This window comes from Macaca mulatta, chromosome 1 (genome assembly GCF_049350105.2).
Source record: "Macaca mulatta isolate MMU2019108-1 chromosome 1, T2T-MMU8v2.0, whole genome shotgun sequence".
NCBI classification, from domain to species: domain Eukaryota; kingdom Metazoa; phylum Chordata; class Mammalia; order Primates; family Cercopithecidae; genus Macaca; species Macaca mulatta.
The window spans coordinates 13,886,026-13,901,894 of record NC_133406.1 but is presented as its reverse complement, the minus strand read 5'-3'; the positions used below and the strand labels follow the sequence as shown (position 1 = coordinate 13,901,894).

At 39.1% G+C, this 15,869-nt stretch overlaps 1 protein-coding gene across 7 annotated transcripts in view; it reads right to left on the bottom strand.

The window, feature by feature from the left end:
- Positions 1-15,869, bottom strand: part of ARID4B (AT-rich interaction domain 4B) — a 167,318-nt gene that overhangs the window by 2,638 nt on the left and 148,811 nt on the right. For 5 of the 7 annotated variants that reach the window (XM_077998447.1, XM_077998439.1, XM_015126853.3 and 2 more), the window contains 4 exons: positions 12,018-13,229; positions 8,211-8,324; positions 5,314-5,529; positions 3,141-3,287 (listed from right to left, as the gene is read on the bottom strand). In XM_077998447.1, the coding sequence (XP_077854573.1) occupies positions 3,141-3,287; positions 5,314-5,529; positions 8,211-8,324; positions 12,018-13,229 (1,689 nt within the window). Of the gene's footprint in view, positions 1-3,140; positions 3,288-5,313; positions 5,530-7,195; positions 7,352-8,210; positions 8,325-12,017; positions 13,230-15,869 lie in introns of all 7 variants that reach the window. The other 2 variants (XR_013416007.1, XR_013416006.1) reach the window with 2 other exon arrangements.

Sequence of the window (15,869 nt, the reverse complement as noted above, 5' to 3'; positions counted from 1 at the left end):
CGCCTGGCCTGTTTGTTTTTTTTTGAGACGGAGTCTCGCTCTGTCGCCCAGGCTGGAGTGCAGCGGTGCGATCTCGGCTCACTGCAAGCTCTGCCTTCCATGTTCACGCCATTCTCCTGCTTCAGCCTCCTTTTTCTTTCTTTCTTTTTTTTTTTTTTTTTTGAGATGGGGTCTTGCTCTATTGCCCAGGCTGGCCTGCAGCAGTGCAATATCGGCTCACTGCAACCTTTGCCTCCCGGGTTCAAGCAATTCTCCTGTCTCAGTTTCCTGAGTAGCTGGGATTACAGGCATGCACATCCATGTCCAGCTAATTTTTATATTTTTAGTAGAGATGGGGTTTCGCCATGTTGGCCAGGCTGGTCTCAAACTCCTGACCTCAGGTGATCTGCCTGCCTCGGCCTCCCAAAGTGCTGGAATTACTGGCGTGAGCCACCATGCTCGGCCTCTCTCATTATTATAAATTAGTATTAATAAAATAATATTTTTAAATACATGCACAGATTTAAAAAATTCATTCAGTACAGGGGTAATAAGATAGAAAAGTAAATGTCCCTCTCATCCAGGAACCTCCTAATCACCCAAATTCCCCTCCCCATTGTTACCAGTTGCTTCATATTCATTATAACTCTAGAAGAAAAGCTGGCAAAAAACCACCCCGGGGCAAATCTAGCTTACTTGTCTTTGGAAAGAAAATTGCATTGGAACACAGCATGCCTATTTGTTTACATATTGCCTATGGGAGATTTCACACTTAGCATGGCAGAGATAAGTAGTTTCTACAGAGACCATATGGCCCACAAAGCCTAACGTATTTATTGTCTCTTTATAGAAAATGTTTGCAACCCCTGTTCTACAGGAATTTTACCTCTAGAATCTAGAGATATAATATACAAATTTAAAATATGTAGATACACCAACACCTTTAAAAACACAAATGGAGGCCGGGCACGGTGGCTCACGCCTGTAATCCCAGCACCCTGCGAGGCCGAGGCAGGCGGATCACCAGGTCAGGAGATCGAGACCATCCTGGCTAACACCGTGAAACTCAGTCTCTACTAAAAATACAAAATATTAGCCGGGCGTGGTGGCAGGCGCCTGTAGTCCCAACTACTTGTGAGGCTGAGGCAGGAGAATGGCATCAACCCGGGAGGTAGAGCTTGCAGTGAGTCGAGATCGCACCACTGCACTCCAGCCTGGGCGACAGAGCAAGACTCCGTCTCAATAATAATAATAATAATAATAATAATAATAATAATAATACAAAAATTAGCTGGGCATGGCGGCACGCACCTGTAGTCCCAGCTACTCGGGAGGCTGAGGCAGGAGAATCGCTTGAACCGGAAGGCTGAGACTGCAGTGAGCCGACATCGCGCCACTGCACTCCAGCCTGGTGACTGACTGAGACTCCGTCTCAAAAAAAGAAAAAAAAAAACAAACACAAAAACAAAACACAAGTGGAAGCACAGTTCAGTGTCTTTTTATTAAACAATACATTTTAAGAGATTGTACCATATCAGTACATACAGATCTTTTTCTTTTCAAAGTTGAGTAGTATTCTACTATATTTACAACTCACAACTTATATGAATTTCACTATACTGTTCCTGCATTGGTTTTAATTTTTTTGGTAAGAATGATACCTTATTTGGGCCGGGCGCAGTGGCTCACGCCTGTAATCCCAGCACTTTGGGAGACCCAAGCGGGTAGATCAGGAAGTCAAGAGATCGAGCCCATCCTGCATCCTGGCCAATATGGTGAAACCCCGTCTCTACTAAAAATACAAAAACTTGCCGGGCGTGGCGGCACGCTTGTAATCAATCCCAGCCACTCGGGAGGCTGAGGCAGGAAAATCACTTGAACCCGGGAGGCAGGGGTTGCAGTGAGCTGAGATCGCGCCACTGCACTCCAGCCTGGGCAACTGAGTGAAATTCCATCTCCAAAAAAAAAGAATGATACCTTATTTTATTTGCATTTCTTTGGTAAGCAGGATAAGCATTTTTCTATGGATTTTTCTTAAAATAGTATTTAGGAACTGACTTTTAATGCTAACCCAGTAGAGAGGCTCTATTTAGCAAAAGCATTCATTATAAAGAATTTGTGGTGACTATATTTACAAAACACTGTTTAGAAGGAGTTTCTGGATAGATGTCTTTTTTTTTTTTTTTTTTGAAACAGTTTAGCTCTTGTTGCCCAGGCTGGAGTGCAATGGCATGATCTTGGTTCACTGCAACATCTGCCTCCTGGGTTCAAGCAATTCTCCTGCCTCAGCCTCCCAAGCAGCTGGGATTACAGGCGCCTGCCACAACGCACAGTTAATTTTTTGTATTTTTAGTAGAGACAGGGTTTCACTATGTTGGCCAGGCTGGTCTCGACCTCCTGACCTCACGCAATCCACCCACCTCGGCCTCCCAAAGTGCTGGGATTATAGGCGTGAGCCACTGTGACCGGCCTCCTCCCAGATTTTAATTTATCTCACTTCCTCGTGTCATTCAGGTGTCAACAAAAATATGCTGACCATTTGTAATCTAAAGTAACCCATCCAATCACTGCCTTAACATCACTGTATTTTCTTCATGGTGCTTTCAATATCTGAAATTATCTTATTAGGATGTTTTTAGTAGAGTATAAACTCTATGAAAGTGAATATTATGATCTGAAATAAATGTTTTTATTTGAGACAATTTATTTCACTTTAGAGATGAGGAAAATAAGACAAAGAAATTAAAGAATTTGCCTGAAAATAGATAGATATAAAGTCATGGCAGTCTAACTGCAGAGTGAGAAATTCTGGTTTATGTTTAAATAAAGTAAAAATACTGACGGGGCACTGTGGCTCACACCTGTAATCCTAGCACTTTGGGAGGACAAGACAGGTAGATCACCTGAGGTCAAGAGTTAGAGACCAGCCTGATTGACCTGGCGAAACCCTGCCTCTACCTAAGAATACAAAATCAGATGGGCTTGGTGGCGCACACCTGTAATTCCAGCTACTTGGGAAGCTGAGGTAGGAGAACTGCTTGAACCCAGGAGGTGGAGGTTGCAGTGAGCCGAGATTGCACCATTGCACTCCAGCCTGGCAACAAGAGCGAAACTCCATCTCAAAATAAATAAATAAACAAAAGTAAAGTAAAAACACTTACTTTCTCTCTCTTTCTTCTTTAAACGCTTTCTCCTCCGATCAATGGAAGCTACTTCAGATTTTAATGACAGATAATGTTTTCTGATTTCTTGAAGCTTTTCTTGAAGAATTGTGATACGTTCAGCACTTGTCATATTTTCCAGGTCCGCTATAAATTTAAAGCTTTCATTAATAGACGTTTTTGAAGAAAATTTTAACATATAGAGAACACAGAACATGGTTGTTGAATAAGGTTGAGGCAGATAAACTAAAAAACTAAGGCTTCTAAAATATTTGTTTTCCAAATTTTTTATCTAGCCTAGAACAATGCCTGGCACATAATAAATGCACAATATTTGTTGAATGAATATGTACAGAATTAAACACCTTAAGATCTACATATATCCACATCCATATATAGTATCACCACCATATATAGTATCACCACCAATCACACTGAAAAATAAAACTGGGACCGGGTGCGGTGGTTCACACCTGTAATCCTAGCACTTTGGGAGGCCGAGGCGGGCAGATCACGAGGTCAGGAGTTCAATACTAGCCTGGCCAAGATGGTGAAACCCTATCTCAACTAAAAATACAAAAATTAGCCAGGCATGGTGGCGGGTGCCTGTAATCTCAGCTATTTGGTAGGCTGGGACAGGAGAATCGCTTGAATTCGTGAGGTGGAGGTTGGAGTGAGCCCAGATCCTGCCACTGCACTCCAGCCTGGGCAATAGAGTGAGACTCTGTCTAAAAAAACAAAAATATAAAAACAAAACAAAAAACCTGGAAAGACAGCAAAATGCTAAATTGTACACATTTTTTGAGTAACAACACTGTGGATAAATTTTTCTCTTCTGTTCTCTGTTATTTTTTAGGTTTTTTTAAAGAGTGTGTGAAACATTAAATTAGAAGGTAATTTTAAAAAGCTCTAAAGCAATCTTCAATCTCCTAAGAATACTTAAGGTATTTCCTTGTGTGAAAAACTCTAGAGTAGTATTTTTAAAATATACATATTGGCTGGTGTGGTGGCTCACACTTGTAATACTAGCACTTTGGGAAGCAGAGTTGGGAGGATCAGCTCAGTCTTGAGCTTAAGAGTTCAAGACTAGCCTGGGCAACATAGTGAGACCTTGTCTCTATTTAAAATACACACACATATACATATATATATCTTTTTTTAAATGAAGATTTATGAAGTTTTCTCACATATACAAAAGTATAGACAGAAGGATAGTGAACCCCATGTACTCATCATCCAGCTTCAGTAATCATCAATTTATGGCAAAACTCGTATCATCTGCACCTCTATCCATTCCTGACCCCTAACACCAGATAATTTTAAATCAAATTACCTATGTCGTATCAGAAATATCTAGTCAGTGTTGACATTTGCCTCAACTGCCTTAAAATTTTTCTTTAACCTATTTATTCATTCAAATCAGGATCCAAATAAGGTCTATACATTGCAATTCATTAATACATCTATTAAGTTTGCTAGAGTCTCTTTTTCAGAGTATCAGCATGAAGAGTTACTAGAATTGGGGCTGGGCATGGTGGCTCATGCCCGAAATCCCAGCACTTTGAGAGGCTGAGGCGGGAGGATCACCTGAGGTCTGAGGTCAGGAGTTCGAGACCAGCCTGGCCAACATGGTGAAACCTTGTGTCCACTAAAAATACAACAACAAAATTAGCCAGGTGTGGTGGTGGGCATCTGTAATCCCAACTACTAAGGAGGTTGAGGCAGGAGAATCATTTGAACCAGGGAGACTGCAGTGAGCAGAGACTGTGCCACTGCACTGCACTCTAGCCTGGGTGACACACTCTGTCTCAAAAAAAAAAAAGGCTGGCGCGGTGGCTTATGCCTGTAATCCCAGCACTTTGTGAGGCCGAGGTGGGCGGATCATGAGGTCAGGAAATGGAGACCATCCTGGCCAACATGGTGAAACCCTGTCTCTACTAAAAACACAAAAAAATTAGCTGGGTGTGGTGGCGCTTGCCTATAATCCCAGCTACTTGGGAGGCTGAGGCAGGAGGATGGCTTGAACCCAGGAGGCTGGAGATCATAGTGAGCCAAGATCTTACCACTGCACTCCAGTCTGGCAACAGAGTGAGACTCCGTCTCAAAAAACAACAAAACAAAACAAGTTACTAGGATGAAGTCTGTATGCTTGTCAATTTAACATGTCACTTACACATCTGAAAACTCCATTTGTAAACTTTGGGTAATCGATTACTGGGCTCCTTGAGATCAGGATCCTTATCACCATTCTTTCCACATTTTCCTGGAGACTGAGTCCTTGCGGGAGATTTGGTACTATGAGACTTCATTCCAGTGGAAACTGATTTGACTGGCTGACTCTTAGTTACACTTTCACCAGCTGAAAGTTCTTCACTATCACTACTATTTGCTGAAAAAGAAAGAAAAGATTTAATAAACAAAAATATAATAATAAATTTGTCACAGATTTTAGTAGATAATTTTAAATTAGTCATTTGAATTTAGTACTACAGAAAACAACTTGCCTAGAAATCTGGAAAATAACATACAAATGCAGCAGCATCTTAGGAAAAGCAAAAACAAAAAACTTCTTACCTGAACTGCCAATAATATATATATTTTTAAAATCACTCACACTAATCTATCATTATGCTTGGTAGACTGTCAAATATACAGTAATCATTTGAATGGCTTTTTACTCTATTATGTTAATATATAAAAGTAAAATATAACTTCTTTTAAAATGATTAATTGTAGAAACCTCTACAATCAATATGTAACATTGGGTATATGCAACATTTTCCTACTCCTTTGGCCACAAACAAATAATGATGCGGCCGGGCGCGGTGGCTCAAGCCTGTAATCCCAGCACTTTGGGAGGCCGAGACGGGCGGATCACGAGGTCAGGATATCGAGACCATCCTGGCTAACACGGTGAAACCCCGTCTCTACTACAAAATACAAAAAAACTAGCCGGGCGAGGTGGCGGGCGCCTGTAGTCCCAGCTACTCGGGAGGCTGAGGCAGGAGAATGGCATAACCTGGGAGACAGAGCTTGCAGTGAGCTGAGATCCGGCCACTGTACTCCAGCCTGGGTGACAGAGCGAGACTCCGTCTCAAAAAAAAAAAAATAAAATAAAATAAACAAATAATGATGCACAATCATCATACTCAATAAAGAACTCCTTGGGAATAAACTCTAAAGTTTGACATGTATAATGAAATTATTCTTAAATAACTCCTATGCTGTGGGTTGACTAAAATAATCAGTTTCACCCTAATAAAATATTCAGTATTTTATGAACAATTCAGAAGTCTGTGTAACAATTATGTTACAACTGCTATTGCTAAGTAAACTTCAGTACTAAAATGGAAATACCTGACCTTGACAGCTTACCATGTGGACAGGCAGGTGATGGGATTAGTATTTCCATAGATAACCTCTTTCTGGATACAAAGTATTACTTTAGATTCCATCAGAATTAATTCATGTTACTAAATTATTCTCTGAGAATGGTTACTCATTCTGATTTACCATGGCAGAAGCCCAGTAAGTAAAATGGGAGAACACTGTGTCTCTGTATTATATGAATATACTAAATGACTCATTGAAGATGAACTCTCCTAGGAAATGTCATTTAAATAGTAAATGCTTGAAGACAAAAACATCACAGTGAAAGAAAAAACACTTTAAATATCCTACCAGTTACACCAAACAACTGATGACTGACTGATTTGGCATATATTTACTGATTTTTCACTTAACAACATCACCAAAAAAAAAAAAAAAAAAAAAAAAGAGTTAAACTCTCAAAGCCAGAAAGTATTCCAAATAGTAAAGGCAGATAGCAGCAACTCCTCCCACTGTGAAATTTTGGGAATAAAGAAACTCCACCACTGGTTGACACATATACATAACTTCCCTCCCAGCTCCCCCACTGCTGCTCTGGAACCCCTGGCAACTCCTAGCTAAGCCACCCAAGGGTTGGCCCCACTCTATGCAGTGGACTGTCTCAGCCTGGCTTTCATGGCCTTGCTGAGCACAGCCGCCCGGGGCCCCAGGGACGCCATATTCACCGCCTGGAAGTCATATGGGCTCAGCAGAACCTCGGGGAGCTGGCCGAATAACCCTTTTCTGCACTGAAGTGCAGCCAAGCCGGCTGCTAGCAAAGGTCAGGCAGTGGAGGTGGCAGGAGTCTCCTGGAAGAGCAGCAGGAGGTCAGTGTGGGGCACCTGAAAAAAAATTCTTTACATATTTTCTGCTTCTTACTTTGTCTACAAAAGAGATAAAATGTGCAGCCCTCAGAAGAAATACAGTATATATATTTTCTGTGGATTGATGAACGGAGTCGTTGCTAAAGTTGGAGCATACTTAGCAAAAAGTATTGTTTGTAGTTACTCTCAGGTCACATAATATAGGGTACCAAAGATAAATGTCGTAGACTGAGTTGTTGGAATTACAGTTCTAAAGGTATCTTGATTGTTACACTTCTATGCTGATTTTGCCTTGAAGAATTACTAAGCGATCAATTTCACTGTAATAAAAACACACAGTTGAAATATTTCACAATGTGTGATACATTTTATAGCAAGTGAAAATAACTGTGGAACACAAAGGTAACAAATATGTTGATGTTTATAGTATATTGGCTACTATTTCAAAAACAGATTACTTGATTTTTCATCAGCAATCAATACCACCGCTGAATAATACCAACTTGCTTAAAACTAGAATTTACCTAAGATTAGAAAACCTGTGGGGTTTTTTGCAGAAATTCTTTATTATTATTATTATACTTTAAGTTCTAGGGTACATGTGCACAACGTGTAGGTTTGTTACATAGGTATACATGTGCCATGTTGGTTTGCTGCACCCATCAACTCATCATTAACATTAGGTATTTCTCCTAATGCATGTTTTTTTTTTTCTTTTTAAAGCAAGTAGCCTTACAGAATCTGTGTGACTTTTTTTGAGTGTACAGACAAAATCAAAATAATGTACTATCCCATATCCTGAATACCATTTTCTTACTGGGGAGAAAATTATCAGCTATTATTTTTATATTTTAAAAATTAGATATTTCACACTTACTGCCTTTTCCCTTCTTTTTGTTGTTTACCACTGTTGCTTTATGGCTTCTTTTCTGCTTTTTTGATGAACTTCCTCCTCCCTGAGCATCTTTCACTCTTTTCTGACCTGTACAGGCTATGAAGTGAAAGGGATTAAGTAACACAAAATAAAATCCAACATTTCCTAGGTATAAATTAATTTCACATTTTAGAAGCATAGAACAATCCAAACTACATGTTCTTTATGACATTTATAAATTGTCACAGAAATTACAAGTTTTTAATAAACTGTCATTAATGGAGTCTGAATTCTTGTACATAATAAAAGTCAGGGTTTTAAAAAAGGGAAATAAAGTATGCACATCCTTCTTTAAAAAATCAGATCTAAATTGAAAATAGTCCTTAATATAGTACTGGGAGTTTATGAGCCTAGTAATTAAAAAACAAGCATATGCTGAAAATAAAAACTGAAATTTGTTAAGATTCAATAAAACCAAAATATAAAGACTTAATCACAGGTTAAAATGTTAATGACATTATGTCTTATATTAACATAATTTTTAAAATGATATAATGATATTAATGGGGTAAATTTTAGCAGTAACTCACACTTGGTTTTTTTTTAACCAATTTATTTCAAAAATAACTAAGCTCCCAGGACGCTGTCTGGTTAACACACATACCATTTACAAATTCAACATAGTAGTTCTAAAAAGTGTCTCATCTTCTTGGTGGGAAATTATTGCAAAACATTACAAATAAATGTCTCCCTTTTCTTCAAGGACTAGCCCAAGTCCTACATCTTCACTAAGATGTTCCAGGCTTCACTGATGAATCACTTCTCTCAACTGTAGCATTTTTCTATTCCTTAGCATCTGCTATACTTCTGTCTAATTCATATATGTTATCTCTCAGACTGTATAAAATAAGCTTTTTTTCTCCAGAGACTAATAAAGTACTATCTCCATTCAGTTCCAATGTCAGACACTAAATCAACCTTCTGTGTATAAAACCTAACTTCCTTGGTCAAAAACAGGACAAGTAATTAACTGTCTGCAACTTCCTTTTTTAAAAATAGGTCATATAATCTTACTTATAACTTTTCCTAATACCTTTTTAAATTTTTAATATTTATTTCTTTTTTATTTTTTACACCAAGTATGTGAACCCACCTAAAGTCATTTTAATATAACAATTTAAGTGAAACACAAAGGAGACGTAGATATTGACCATACTGAGGCACAGAGTCATAATTGTCAGGTTTCTCTCCAAAAGAGTTGAATTCTAAAGTGCTCAGATGCTAAGAAATAAAAACCTTCAATGTAGAGTAAATTAAGAGGAAAAAACTACATCTAAATAGCAAAACTTACGTTTTAACTTGTGATATAGTGGGGACTCTCCAATATTCATAGTAAGTAAATGTATTAAAATGTGGCCATGTGAAATAGGTGCTTAAGAATTTATTTCTGGTAGGGCGTGGTGGCTCATGCCTGTAATTCCAGCTCTTTGGGAGGCTGAGGTAGGTGGATTACCTGACGTCAGGAGTTCAAGACCAGCCTGGCCAACATGGTGAAACCCCATTTCTACTAAACGAAATACAAAAATTAGCTGGGCACTAATCCCAGATACTCAGCAGGCTGAGGCTGGAGAATCTCTTGAACCTGGGAGGCGGAGGTTGCAGTGAGCCAAGACTGCACCACTGCATTCCAGCCTGGGCAACAAGAGCAAAACTCTATCTCAAAAGAACAAAAAATAAAACAAAAAAACAATTATTTCTAAAAAGATATAAGTTACCCTAAATTTAGGAGTAGCTTTCAAATTCCATAATTACTAACCTAGTCAAGATTAAGATTCAAAACGGCAGCGTTGTTAGCCAGGATGGTCTCGACCTCCTGATCTTGTGATCCGCCCGTCTCCACCTCCCAAAGTGCTGGGATTACAGGCTTGAGCCACCGCGCCCAGCTGTCTCTTTTTCGTTAATTTTAATCTTTTGTAAGATATTAGGAACATATAATGAGGATACAACCTCTCAAAAACTGTAACAATAGTTTGGGCCTGGTGGCTCACACCTATAATCCTAGCACTTCGGGAGGCTGAGGCAGGCGGATGATGAGGTCAGGAGATCAAGACCATCCTGGCTAACATGGTGAAACCCCATCTCTACTAAAAATACAAAAAATTAGCTGGGCATGGTGGCACATGCCTGTAGTCCCAGCTACTCAGGAGGCTGAGGCAGGGGAATTGCTTGAACCCAGGAGGCGGAGGTTGCAGAGAGCCCAGATCACACCACTGCACTCCAGCCTGGGCGACAGAGCAAGACTCCATCTCAAAAAAAAAAAAAAAAAAAAAAAAAACCCAAAAAACCTGTAACAGTAAAACCTGTTTTTTTCTTTCCTTTTTTTTTTTGAGATAGGGTCTTGTTTTATCACCTAGGCTGGAGTGCAGTGGCGTGATCTTGGCTCACTGCAGCCTTCCCAGGATCAAGTGATTCTCCCACCTCAGCCCCCAAGGTAGCTGGGACTACAGGCATGTGCCACCACAGCTCGCTAATGTTTGTATGTTTGGTAGAGATGGGGTTTTGCCATGTTGTCCAGGCTGGTCTTGAACTCCTGGACTCAAGCTATCCACCACCTTGACCTCCCAAATTGCTGGGATTACAGGCGTGGTGACCACACCTGGTCAGTAAAATTTTATTGTTGAAAGCCTGTCTAATATTCTGAAATAAAGGATTCTTTCATTTTGAAAATTAGTCATGTTTGGATAGTTCAGTTCCATGAGATAGTATGGCACAGATAAAATCATAGTAGTTACACTTATAAATGTGAAAAAAGCAAAGAACATTTCAATTTAATTGCAAGTATATTTTTAATTTATTTTAAAACAGAGATGTTTTAAGTCAAGATTCCTTAGAAAACACAGAATTAACTAATTTGATCTAGACCATATCTCTTTTAAGCTCTGCTAAAAACCTAAAGCTAGCATTCTAAAATCTTTTATGGTATATAAAAAACATACCCTAGTGCTCTGCTCTGTCTTTACAATGGAAAAGTGTGTTCCAAAGCCAGGTGTCAGCCTAGAGTATACTGATTTAAAGCTACCTGAATGAAGTGGTTTATAAGAAAAATGATGACAGAAGTATGGCTATGGCACCATCGAAAGGCACTAATACTTTGGGAAGGTACCGATTTGAATTTCCACTTTTAACAATTTCACGGAAAATCAAAAAGTATTACTGTAGGTTATTAACGTACACATTGGTCCTTCAATTTGGAAGCTATGCATCTAAGAAAGCATCAAATTCCTTTACAAACTCACACAAGTTAGTCAGGCTTGAAAATCAGTTTGACACGGTTGTCTGAGGAAAGCAGTGCCTGGACAGTTGGTTGCTCCAAACCCCTACATACAGTATTTGGTTAAGGGTGGAGGGGTCTGTCAATAAATCAAAATGTTCGTGAGAAACTGCACATTACAATTGCAAAAACAATGTTACAGAAATAGATTTAAGCTGCTCATGCCATATAGTCAACCACTGCATATAATGAATTCTCAAACAGGTTTGGATTTGGGCCTGGGTGCAATTTCTAGCATGTGTTCTGGTCCACAATAAAATGTCATGGATGGCTCAAGCAAAGCACATTAAAGCCTTCTCAAGCTTTTAAATGCATTCCACTATTCATTTTCAAATTACCTTTAAAATTTCCATTTTTACCATGTTCACACAAATACGACACTTAATCGCCTCACGTTATAACAAGAGATACCGTGAAATCATTGAAGCTTTAAGAGGGGAAATCCTAAAATATGTCAAAGTATACATTTTCCTTCTCACCTTTTTCAGGATGTTCTGGTTCTGGCTGATTACTACTGCTTGAGCTCACACTGGCATCAAAACCTGCTGGTGAGCTATTCCCTTCAGACTGGAGGTCTTGGAGCTCCCCAGCAACACTATCCACCTCAATTGTGCTATCAGTTTCACTCTTGATACTTCGAACCTCTTCTTGGTTTGGAGCCAGTGGTTCTGATACTGTTACAGAAGACTGCTGCCGGCTGCCTTCTGTTACAGTGACTGATGAAGGCGATTCAGGTGTAGTAGGAGGGGTATTTAGCACTGAATTACTGCCACTACTTGGAAATTCTGCTTTTCTGTCATTGACCTCTACTGTTTTTTCTTCAATGGGTTTACTATCGACATTGACTGGAGGTGGTTTTTCTAGTTCTACACTGGGTGGACAACTCTCCTCTTCAGTCACAGTCTGTAGTGACTCCTCTGCCGCCCCCTCCTCTGGGGCAGGATGGGGTGGGGAAGCTGCAGCCTCAGTATCAGAGTCTGAAAAAAGCTCTTTCAGCGTTTTTTTAGGCCACTGTCCCTGAATACTTGACCAGACATCTTTTCGATCTTTGGCCCTGCTGTTTTGAAGTCTTTCATCAGAGTTATTTAAAAGTTTAATCCTTTTTTCTGCCACTTCTGAAAATCCTGAATAGAAACCAGTTGTCCGTAGAGATTTTCTTTTTTCCTCCAAACCATTGTATTTCTTAGTTGGTGTCATCTTTGCTTTTGATTTTTCTTCCTCATCTTCGTCTGAAGAGCTGTTGCTACTGTTTTCCATGCAAGGTGATTCTTTGTTCTTGGCCTTCTCTTCCTTTTTGCCAGGTGATCCAGTTTTTAGACACTCTTCTGTATTGCAATACCTTCTTTTACCACGTTTTATTTGTGGTTTTGAAGATTTATCTGTTGTGTCCTTCTTGACATCTTTTCTCTTTTTTGTGACTTCATCTTCTTCATAATCAGTATCTTCAGATAATACTTCTATATCTTTCCTTAATCTTTCTGGAGATTTTGACACTGGTTTGGATATTACCAAATCTGCATGAACTTTGTTTTCTTCTAGCAAAGATGAAGGGTTCTGTTCCTCTTTTGAAATAAGATCATTTCTGTTGTGGGTCAAACGATCAATCTTAGATTCCTCTTTGCCATTATTATCCATGTCTTGAGCACCTCTCTCATCTTCCTGCTCACTGTCTTCAGCAGAACTTTCAGAAGCTAGAAAATAAGAGAAAAAAAAATGATGAGTATGATAAGAACACTAGCAGTGTCTTCTATGTGCCAGGGACTGTATATATTAGTCCTGTGTATACAGCCACCTGAGGTCGCTGGCTTTTATCTCTATGTTACATGCAAAGCAACTGGGTTTCAAAGAGGCTAAGAGGCTCTTCCGATGATGGAAATGTTCTATTACGATCACGGTGATGGTTATAATACTGTAGACTTTTGTTAAAACCCATCAAATTTTAAACATAAAAGTCATCAATTTTATGTAAACTATACCTTAATAAAGTGGAAATAAAAAAAAAAAGCTTCTCCAAGTTATTATGAGTATAATATTTTTATCATATCTCAGAAAATAGTGGAGTAAGGATATAATCCCAGATTGTACTACCTGTAAGTTTATATTCTTCTTTTTTTGTTGAGATGGAGTCTCACTTTGTCACCCAAGCTGAAGTGCAGTGGTTCGATCTCGGCTCACTATTTATATTCTTATAAAACTACAGCCTTCGTTTTTCTTTTAATCAGAGACAGGGTCTCACTCTCTGAACCAAGCTGGAGTGCAGTGGCACAATCACAGCGCATTTCAGCCTCAAACTCCTAGGCTCAAGAGATCCTCCCACCTCAGACTCCTGAGTAGCTGGGATCACAGGAGCAAGCTTCTGCACCTGGCCTCTCATTTTTCTTTCATTTTCTTTTGTTTTCTTTTCTTTCCCTCCCTCCCTCCCTTCTTTTTCTTTCTTTTCTTTCTCTTTCTTTCTCTGTTTTTTTTTTTGAGACAGGGTCTTGCTCTATTCCTCAGGCACTACCATGGCTCACTGCAGCCTCAACCCCCTGGGCTCAAATGATCCTCCCACCTCAGCCTCCCAAGTAGCTGGGACTACAGGTGTGCCATACCCGGCTAATTTTTGTATTTTTTGTAGAGACAGGGTCTCGTCATGTTGCCAAGGCTGATCTTGAACTCCTGAGCTCAAGCAATCTGCCCACCTCGGCCTTCCAAAGTGCTGAGATTAAAGGCGTGAGCCACCACACCTGGCTAGCTTCATTTTTCAATGTAATAATGAATATTCAATAATTTTGTAATCAATGATTTCCATGATGTTTTAAAGAACAGATAAAATTAATTTTAGTTACTACTAACTTGTATAAAATTAATTATGAACTTACTGCTTCAGTGTGTTCATTCTGGTAAATCATTTTATTATTATTTTAAGATAACATTTCCTGAGAACTTACTACATGCTGGTTACTTTGACACGCTTTGAACAGACCATCTCATTCAATCCTCACAATAGCCCTACGAGATACATGTCATTATCAGCCCCACTTTATAGTTTAAGAGACTAGGGTTTTAAATAAATAAGAAAAACAAAAGCAACACAACAAAACACAGCAAAAAAAAAAAAAAAAAAGGGACTGGGATTTAAGAGGTTAATCTACCCCCAAAAGTAGTTAAATCTAAGTCATTTACCTCCAGAACTTACAACCTTAACTATAGCTCTCTTCTGAGAAATCCATGCATGTTCTTTAGCTAAATTCATTAAATGTAAAACGTAACCGATATAACTAAGATTGCTTAAAACATTTGACCTTTACAATGTGTGCCTGCATGGCTACATTTTTAAAATTATCAAAACAATACACACACATCATTAAAAACAAATCTAGACTCATAATGAAAAACCAACAAGAGGATAAAAATCTTTTTCCACCTCCAAAGTGTTAACATCTGTTATAGTCATCTCTTACTTTTAATAATATACTATTTGTTTTATTTATTTTTGTGTGTGTGTGTGATGGAATCTCACTCTGTCACCCAGGCTGGAGTGCGGTGGTGTGATCTCAGTTCACTGCAACCTCCTCTTCCCAGGTTCAAGCAATTCTCCTGCCTTAGCCTCCAAACTATCTGGGACTACAGACACGCGCCACCATGCCCAGCTAATTTTTATATTTTTAGTAGAGATGAAGTTTCATTATTTTAGCCAGGCTGATCTTGAACTCTTGACCCCAAGTGATCTGCTCATCTCAGTCTCCCAAAGCACTGGGATTATAGGCATGAGCCAACATCCCTGGCCTGCTGACTTATTTATAAAGTTTATCCTCTGTGAGCAATGGGGATTCTTTCTTATCAACACCCATATCTGCCCTCTACCATCCTTCCTATATATAGTTATCTTTCATTTTTACAATATAGTATTTATAACACATGTAAATGTGGTTCCCTGCAGAAATTAGTAGTACATTTGATAAACTTCCTTTCTTATACAGCATTTTATTTTTCAAAGAGTTTCCAACTACTTTTCTGCATGTTATATCTTCCTTTGTATCTCTTTCACATTATTTTATTTCATTAAATCAAGCATTGTATCCAATTTCCCCATATTCACCCAATCTCTGCACCCTAGAGAGCTATTTTCCGCAACAGCATCTGGGTGGTATCTCTCTGGGTCTGCTCTAACAGCTGTCATCCTGGGAATCCTCCTCACTTTCTCTTGAGCTAGATCCACTGTTAACTGAATCTCACATCTTCTTCTTCCTTGGTTATCGCATCTGTACTAGAGCTCACCATTGAGTAGCTTCCTTAAAAAGGTACATGGGATGTAAATATTCATTGTCCTTACATATATGAATACATCC